General features: G+C 35.3%; 2 protein-coding genes across 4 annotated transcripts in view; one reads left to right on the top strand and one right to left on the bottom strand.

The window, feature by feature from the left end:
• The window catches only part of LOC137635902 (mucin-2-like), a 2,451-nt gene extending 107 nt beyond the window's left edge, over positions 1-2,344 (top strand). The window contains exons 1-2 of the mRNA XM_068368338.1: positions 1-1,384; positions 1,760-2,344. The exon at positions 1-1,384 is cut by the window's left edge and continues 107 nt beyond it. Of these exons, the coding sequence (XP_068224439.1) occupies positions 1-1,384; positions 1,760-2,344 (1,969 nt within the window). The remainder of the gene's footprint in view (positions 1,385-1,759) is intronic.
• Positions 2,345-8,260: 5,916 nt separating this feature from the next.
• LOC137635905 (mucin-2-like) overlaps positions 8,261-10,000 on the bottom strand; it is a 14,736-nt gene continuing 12,996 nt past the window's right edge. For all 3 annotated transcript variants that reach the window (XM_068368341.1, XM_068368343.1, XM_068368342.1), the window contains one exon: positions 8,261-8,894. In XM_068368341.1, coding sequence (XP_068224442.1) covers positions 8,685-8,894 — 210 coding nt within the window. In that variant the 3' untranslated portion in view covers positions 8,261-8,684. The remainder of the gene's footprint in view (positions 8,895-10,000) is intronic.

Raw genomic sequence — 10,000 nt, 5'->3', positions numbered from 1 at the left:
CACAGGCCCTTCAACATCTGGCAAACCTCCAACAACAGTTGGACCCGGAAACACTCCAGCATCACCAACGTCTGGCAGTCTTCCAACAACAGTAGGACCCAAAAACACTCCAGCATCACCAACATCTGGCAATCCTCCAACAACAGTAGGACCTGGAAACACTCCAGCATCACCAACGTCTGGCAATCCTCCCACAACAGTAGGACCCGGAAACACTCCAGTATCACCAACGTCTGGCAATCCTCCAACAACAATAGGACCTGGAAACACTCCAGCATCACCAACGTCTGGTAATCCTCCAACAACAGTAGGACCTGGAAACTCTCCAGCATCACCAACGTCTGGCAATCCTCCAACAACAGCAAAACCTGAAGACACCTCACCATCACCAACGTCTGGCAATCCTCCAATACCTCCTCAATCATCAGGGCAACCGAATACAATACCTGCGGCACAGACCTCACCTTTACCTACAACAATCCAATCTCCAACAACAGCTGAAGTCCCGACTACTATTCCACCAACAGTAAATCCTATAACCACGGGTCAACCTCCAACAATAACTGCAAATCCCACAACCACACTAGAACCTACAACAACAACTGCAAATCCCACAACCATACCAGAACCTTCAACAACAATTGCAAATCCCACATCCACACTTAAACCTACAACAACAACTACAAATCCCACAACCACACTTGAACCTACAACAACAACTGCAAATCCCACAACCACACCAGAACCTACAACAATAACTGTAAACCCCACAACCACACTTGAACCTACAACAACAACTGAAAATCAAACAACCACACTTGTACCTTTAACAACAACTACAAATCCCACAACCACGCTTGAACCTACAACAATAACTGCAAATCTCACAACCACACTTGAACCTGCAACAACAACACCTAATCCCACAACCATACTTCAACCTACAACAACAACTGCAAATACCATAACAACATTTGCACCTTCAACAACAACTGCAAATCCAACAACCACACCAAAATATACAACAACAACTGCAAATCCCACAACCACACCAGAACCTCCAATGACAAATGCAAATCCCACAACCACACCAGAACCTACAACAACAACTGCAAATCCCACAACCACACCAGAACCTACAACAACCACTGCAAATCCCACAACCACACCACAATCTATAACAACAACTGCAAATCCCACAACCACACCAGAACCTACACCAACAGCTGCAAATCTCACAACCACACCAGAACCTACAGCAAAAACTGCAAATCCCACAACCACACCAGAACCTACAACAACAAATGCAAATCCCACAACAACACCAGAACCTACAACGACAACTGCAAATCCCACAACCACACTTGAACCTACAACAACAACTGCAAATCCCATAACCACACCAGAACCTACAACAACAACTGCAAATCCCACAACCCCACCAGAACCTACAACAACAACTGCAAATCCCACAACAACACCAGAACCTACAACAACAACTGCAAACCCCACAACCACTCCAGAATCTACAACAACAACTGCAAATCCCACAACCTCACCAGAACCTACAACAACAACTGCAAATCCCACAACCACACCAGAACCTACAACAACAATTGCAAATCCCACAACCACACCAGAATATACAACAACAACTGCAAATCCCACAACCACACAAGAACCTACAACAACAACTGCAAATCCCACAACCCCACCAGAACCTACAACAACAACTGCAAATCCTACAACCACACCAGAGTCTACAACAACAACTGCAAATCCCACAACCACAGCAGAACCTACAACAACAACTGCCAATCCTACAACCACACCAGAGTTTACAACAACAACTGTAAATCCCACAACCACGCCAGAACCTACAACAACAACTGCAAATCCTACAACCACACCAGAGTCTACAACAACAACTACAAATCCCACAACCACACTAAAGTCTACAACAACTACTGCAAATCCCACAACCACACCAGAATCTTCATCAACAACTGCAAATCCTACAACCACACCAGAGTCTACAACAACAACTACAAATCCCACAACCACACTAAAGTCTACAACAACTACTGCAAATCCCACAACCACACCAGAATCTTCATCAACAACTGCAAATCCTACAACCACACCAGAGTCTACAACAACAACTACAAATCCCACAACCACACTAAAGTCTACAACAACTACTGCAAATCCCACAACCACACCAGAATCTTCATCAACAACTGCAAATCCTACAACCACACCAGAGTCTACAACAACAACTATAAATCCCACAACCACACCAAAGTCTACAACACCATCTGCAGAACCCTTAGCAACCGTTTGAATTATTTAGGCATTCTACTCCAACAGTAGCGGCAGAAACAAATAAAACAACAACAACAACACGACTAAACGAAAAAGGAATAAATAATTTTTTGAGCAATTAAAAATATCTCACTTTTGTGTGTCTTAGAATAATCATTACTATTATGTGTATTGGAATAATCATTACTATTGTGTTTATTGGAATAATCATTACTATTGTGTATTGGAATAATCATTACTATTGTGTGTATTGGAATAATCATTACTATTGTGTTTATTGGAATAATCATTACTATTGTGTGTATTGGAATAATCATTACTATTATGTGTATTGGAATAATCCTTACTATTGTGTGTATTTGAATAATCATTAGCTGTTCTGGAACACTGAGTGTTATTAAATCAAATTCCTAAATTGTGGGTTTATTAATTAACCTTGATAGATTAAATATGCTTATATTTTTATCATCCTAATAAACGTTTTATTATTGTTCATATAAATTTAGGTATTTAGTTTTTATAAGTGATATTTCTACAACTGAGATTACTACTACTGTTACTACTACTACTACTACTACTACTACTACTATTAATAATAATAATAATAATAATAATAATAATTATAATAATAATAATAATAATAATAATAATAATAATTCGCTGACCGTGAGCTTCATACTATCATGGGAAAATCAGCAAAATCTCCAAGAAAAATTTACAATACAAATATTATGTTATCTTATTCCTGAAAACTATTCTGTTGCGTGTGCAGATGATGCTACTCTCTTTGTATCGATCGTAGTTCCTATTTTGATGAATCACATGACTGATATCTCGCTTCAAATGAGTTTATGGTGCAATTTAACTTAATCAGTTTCCACTCACTATATTTCTTCAATTATTTGCATATATTTTGAAATTCCAGGTGTCCTGCAGTTTGAAGAAATACTTATTTAGTGTAACTAATCTTCAATTACACAAAATATATACATATTGTGTAAAGTCTCAAGATTTCTGGAGGCTCTATCTTGGACCTTTTTTTTTTTCGTCCTGTTATTCGGAATAAAAGGTGATACAACAGCTCACCCGGAAAAATCCTTTTCCTCTAAAGCTGAGAAGCAGCAGTAATTCTCAGCTCCCATCTCCTTCGAAGCTCAGAAGCAGATGTCCCTTTACCTCATAGCAGCCTACTAATGATATCTTCATTATACGCAAACTCTTGATAAGATAATGATATGTTCAGAGCAAAAGCTTATTACATTAGAGCCAGAAGAGCTTACTATTGTATGTCTCCCTTATTTGATAGAAAAAAAAACCATGGTGCGGGAATTAAATAGTTTCGCCAGGTTTAATTGTTTTTAAGTCATGATCTTTCTCTATTTAAAAGCAAATATCAGAGTTGAAACATTGAGGCAATCAATTCAATTCCCTGTTCTAATTTATCTACAGTAATATTAAATAAATAAATAGATAAATAAATAAATAAATAAATAAATAAACATATGGTCCAGAAATTACTTCATATGCCAAAACCCTTCATTAAAGATTTTATAAACACTTTATAAAAACCAATTATTGTTCTTGTTGTCAGTGAACAAACATGGCGGATGGATGGGAAATTCAAATGACAGATAGCATTCATGTCACCCAATTTACCTTTTAGATACTTCATTGGATTTTAAGACTTTGCCTTAAATGAAGAGTTAAAATACTGCAATTGGTCATTCTAATATATTCTTCATTATTTGCTTTTTTCAGTTTTTCATATTACTCTATTCTATTATGTAAACGTTTGTATTACAATGTATTAGTTCTTGAATTATTTCTACCAAATAGCGTAATTAAGAGAAAAAAAAAACATAAAGATAACGATAATAGTATTGTTAACCATTATAATAGTATTCCAACTTTTTAATTTTTTTATTTGTTACCAGTAATTGTGTGTATGTATGTATGTATGTATGTATGCATGTATATACGTATGTATGTATGTAAGTGTAAAATAACAAGAAAAAAAAACTTACGAAAAAACACAGATCAATCATAAAATGATTTACATATACCATCAAACAAGTGATGAAATTCTCTCTCTCTCTCTCTCTCTCTCTCTCTCTCTCTCTCTCTCTCTCTCTCTCTCTCTCTCTCTCTCTCTCTCTCTCTATTGCAAAATGAAATACATTATCCATCAGAAACGTGTTCGAATCAAAGCGAGTGAAAAGTTAAATCCGGAGAAGTCTCTCGTCTTCCCTCGTTCCCAAGACGTCCAAGACACGTTTGGAAGGACCAACTCCATCCACCTGATTTAAAAGTCTAATTAGTAATTAGTAATTGAATTACTCTAATTAAAGCGCGTAAATCTAATAGAGAAGAATTAATTCAGCTAGAGCAAGCACTGGTTAGGACCTCATTGGCCCATTAATTCTCAGGGAATTATTTTCTCGATAAGAAATTCTCTGAGACGAAGAGGAATTTAATGATAAGAGTTTCTGCATTTGAATTATATTGATTCTCGTCTTTTATTATAAGATGCACTTGAACCATAGAGATAATTAGGTTACTTTAAGTTTCATCGATTATACCATTGGAGAAATATGATGAAATAGTAATTACTTATATTATTGTATACTGGGATTATAATTAACATGTTATATCAATATGAGTAAATTGTTTATATAGGAATATCTATGAATATTTCATCTTAAAACATAAACACATACACACACACACACACACACACATATATATATATATATATATATATATATATATATATATATATATATATATATATATATATATATATATATATATATATATATATGTATGTATGTATATATATATACATATATATTCTGCTCTCTGATTAGAGATACCTTAACGTAGTGAAAAGTATTTGTATATCGCAATGATCAACAAATTTATACTATTCAGGGCCACACATACTAGGTTGGGTTGCTGTGAGCAATCTGGTGAAAATCTCCCACCCTCACCAATCCGCACAGCCCATCGTGGTGATGAAAACTGGTGAAGCCCAAGATAAGACTTGACATGTCTGAGGCCTTTTTCCTGCAGTAAACTGGAAACAGCTGCATTTTTTTTAAAAGGCTTCTCATGAATGGCAGGGGCAACGGAAATGCCCTAGAGACTGACTATATATACACATGATCAGCGCCCAATCCCCCTCTCCACCCGAGCTAGGACCAAGGAAGGCCAGACAATAGCTGCTGATGACTCAGTGGGTAGACCTGTGGGCTCCCCCAAAACCCTCATCCTTAGCTCACAAGGATGGTGAGGTTACAGCGACCAAAGAAACTAACGAGTTATTTTAAAAGTTAAAAAAGCCTTTTCCAGCTCTGTATCATTTCATAAATTTTTACTTTCGAAAGAAATAATGAATTTTGTAATGACACTCAAATTTCAGGATTGAATCCAAATTTCAAAAAACAAATTCAAATTTTCAACAGGAATTCAAATCCTCATTTCATAAGAGTTTTACCAAATGAAATTAAGATACAATTTTCCTACGTTATGAAAGAACTCAATTGTTACTCCCAAATTTGATTAATTGTTCTGCATACCTTTTTTTCCTTCTCCTTTTCAATCGATTGATTTTAAAAAGGATTTTAAAAATGATATATTCTTCATTTAGTTTGTGGGTCGACCTTTGCAAGAGGATTATATACCACAATGCTTTTAATTTTGACTTAGTATTATAATATTTTTTGAGAAAGAACTCTGAATTATTATTATTATTATTATTATTATTATTATTATTATTATTATTATTATTATTATTATTATTATTAATTGGCAAAGTCCACTAGGCACATGGTTTCTTTTATTATTATTATTATTATTATTATTATTATTAGTATTAGTATTAGTATTAGTAGTAGTAGTAGTAGTAGTAGTAGTAGCTGTAAAAGTATCCCTTAAAAATTAAATACCGTATTTCCTGTGTCATAAGACGCACATTTTTCCTGAAAAATTTCCCCAAAAATCACTTTAAAACCTTAAAAATCGTCTTAAAACTAAAAAAAAAAGGTTATCATTCATAATAAATTTATTTTTATATTACACACCGTTTAATGAAGTGCAGCTGCAAGTTATTTGTTTGTTTTGGCAATCAGCTGATGACTCGCCAGCCAAGTAAGTGGTCTCCCAGCAGACGACGCTATAGCCCATCAGGTGTTGATGAAGTATTTATCTATTTTCTCATATTGATATCTTGTAATAAAACCATACTTTGCTAATGACTTTGTACCAAAATATAATCAAAACAATACAAAAAGACAGTAGCTGAATTTAACAATTGGGGGAAAAAAAAAAAAACATTGCAATTGAGTGCAGTGTTACCAAGTTAGCAGAAAATAACCAGACCTCGAGTCCCACATATTGTAGCAAAATTTGATTAAGAAGATTTGGTAACACTGATTCCATGTAAACAACACTTGAAAATTATTTTGCCAGGAACAAGAAAAGAAAGGAATGAAGTAATTGAGCTACAACAACCATACGACGAAAACCCAAAGAAAATAGTACGATTATTTTTATTTAGTGAAACAAATATAGAAAAGAAAAAAGAAGTATTAAACATAATGTGGAGGAAAAGACAAAACAGAACAAGAAGATAAGCGTTAGAGGCGCCGTTGTAAAGGCTATGCCTCACCCCAGAACCTGAACCTGAACCTGAACTCCAAACGTACAGTTGAGGTGGCTAACTACAACTAGTTTAGTGGTTTCTTATATGAATGTAATAAAATTGGGACAACCGGCGTTCAGCTAATTAATATTGGCTTAAACATTCTATAATACACTCGCTGACTAGGAATGGCTGCCAAGATTACTTGTAAAACACTCAATTTCTTACCCGAAAACTGCTTTTCTAATTTAAGGGTGCGTCTTACCTCACGGGATATTAGTAATAGTAGTAGTAGTTGTAAAGATATTAGTTGTAAAAAATAAATACCTAAACTTATATCAACATAAATAAAATGTTTATTATGATGATTAAAACATAAGGTTAAGTAATAAAACCACTATTTATAAAATAATTTCTGGACCATTTATTTAGCTATTTATTTTTTTTTTTTATCTATTTACTTATCTATTTATTCTTACTGTAGATTAGTCTGAAGAGGAAACTGAATTGATCACCTTAATGTTTTAACTCTGATATTTGCTTTGTTTTGTCTAATTATGTGGGAGCTGAGAGTTACTGTTGCTTCTAAGCTTAGAGAAAAAGGATTTTTTTCGGGTGAGCTGTTGTATCACCTTTTATTCCGAATAAACGCCCCCCCCCCCCCCCCCCCACAAAAAAAAAATTAATAAATAAATTTCCAAGATAGAACCTCCAGAAATCTTGAGACTTTACACAATATGTATATATTTTGTGTAATTGATGATTAGCTCCACTTAATAAGTGTTTCTCAAAACTGCAGGACACCTGGAATTTCAAAATATATGCAAATAATTGAAGAAATATAGTGAGTGGAAACTGATTAAGTTAAATTGCACCATAAACTCATTTAAAGCGAGATATCAGTCAAGTGATTCACCAAAATAGGAACTGCGATCGATACAAAGAGAGTAGCATCATCTGCATAAGCAACAGAATAGTTTTCAAGAATAAGATAAATATTATTTGAATTGTACATTTTTCTTGGAGATTTTGCTGATTTTCTCATGATATTATGAAGCTTAGGGTCAGTGAATTATTATTATTATTATTATTATTATCATCATTATTATTATTAGTAGTAGTAGTAGTAGTAGTAGTAGTAGCAGCAGTTGTAAGAATATTTCTGATAAGAAATAAATACCTAAATTTATATGAACCATAATAAAACATTTATTAAGATGATGAAAATATGAGTATATTTAATCTTTAAAGGTTAAGTAATAAAACCACTAATCATGAATTTGCTTTAATAACACTCAGTGTTCCAGAACAGCTTATAATTATTCTAATACACACATTAGTAATGATTATTCCAATACACACAATAGTAATGATCATTCCAATACACACAATAGTAATGATTATTCCAATACACACAATAGTAATGATTATTCCAATACACACAATAATAATGATTATTCCAATACACAATAGTAAGGATTATTCTAAGACACACAAAAGGGAGATGTTTTGAATTGTTCCAAAAATTATTTTTTCCTTTTTCTGTTTGTATGGTTGTTGTTTTAGTTGTTTTTGCAGCTACTGTTGGAGTAGAATGTCTGAATAATTCACCTGAGAAATAAGTCAAACATCTCTCTTAACTAGAGGGTGCGTTCACTAAGTCTGAAACACTGACGACGCCTAGTTCACCAGCGACAGAAACCCAAAACAGCTTCTCTCAAGCACACAGATCTGGATAAGTAGTCGATATCCCGTTGCTACACTGAGAAGCGGCTGTCCCCTGGGTGTAAATCTCTTGGCCAATATAGTTCCCTGCTGGTCCATAGTTGCAAACGTAAATCTTGCTCTCAGGATATGTTTTGCCACCAAAGTCGGTGCTGTAGTGAATGCCTCCACAGCCTATCTCGTATGTATTTGCCCACACTACCTGTGAGATGAAGGTGAGAAGTGGAATTTGAACCTATTATTATAATTTAACTGGATTCACTTGAATGAATTCTAATGGGAGCCTTACTTCTTTGCCTGAGTCTTAAGGTTACATATAGATTTCTTAATCATAAACTCTTTTATATATAGCACAGTATTATCCTTAGCATCTTTATAGTGGGATGATATGAATAACTGAATGGAGGGGCTTAAAGGTTATCCCCACTCATGGAAGGACCAAGGAAGACCAAACAATGGCTCTCAACAACGACATAGTCATGATCTCTATGAAAAATCTAACAAGCCGCTAGAGTGGACTTATGTAAGAGCCCATGTAATCAGCGAAGCTAATACAACATATGTTGCTCAGCTTTGGAACTCTCTTGATGCTTCTGTTTCTTCTGAAGCTTATGGTGTTCTTTCTATTGCATAGAGGATCTATCGTCTGGAGAATCTTGCAGTGTAGTTTAGTTTTTACCTCAAAAGGATACCCTAGAAGAGTTATCCTAAACCCATATATTAGGTATTACTGTAATAATCTTAAAATTTAAGTTTCGACAAGGCAGTGTTGCCAGAGACATTTGTTGGGCTCCTCTCCGGTATCATAATATGTATTACTAACCCCACCTCTTGTATTCTTTATCAAAGCTGCCAAGGATTATGGAGTTTGACTAGCAGTTTCTCCGTCAGTTTGTTTATGCTGTCGTCATAGGGGAGAATGTTTTCTTCCTCGCCAGGAGAGAAGGATAAAGACAGTTCGGGCTAGACTTGAATGCCTCCCACACCTTTTTACTGCAGCTCTTATTTGGATTACCTCATCTTGGATCCTCTGAATTACCTTAAGGGTAGTTTGCTCACGAACTGCCACCCACGGTGTATCTGAGCTTTTCAGCCTTCACTTGGCTAGTGTTGAGTGTGGACTTCCTGCGGGCTCAGGCCGTTGTCCAGGATTTGTTCCCGGTCGAGCGGACGTAGGAGGGTCACCTCTGCAGCACGTCTTTTCATCTGTGCAGCTGTGTGGGGAGCTTGATAGCTCATGAGGAGGCATGTTGGGAGACTGAGTCCAGGTAATAATTTTCCAGCCATTTTGTTTTTGAGAGGACGTTG

This window comes from Palaemon carinicauda, unplaced genomic scaffold (genome assembly GCF_036898095.1).
Source record: "Palaemon carinicauda isolate YSFRI2023 unplaced genomic scaffold, ASM3689809v2 scaffold194, whole genome shotgun sequence".
In the NCBI taxonomy this organism is placed as follows: domain Eukaryota; kingdom Metazoa; phylum Arthropoda; class Malacostraca; order Decapoda; family Palaemonidae; genus Palaemon; species Palaemon carinicauda.
This window is presented reverse-complemented; position numbering and strand designations above follow the sequence as displayed.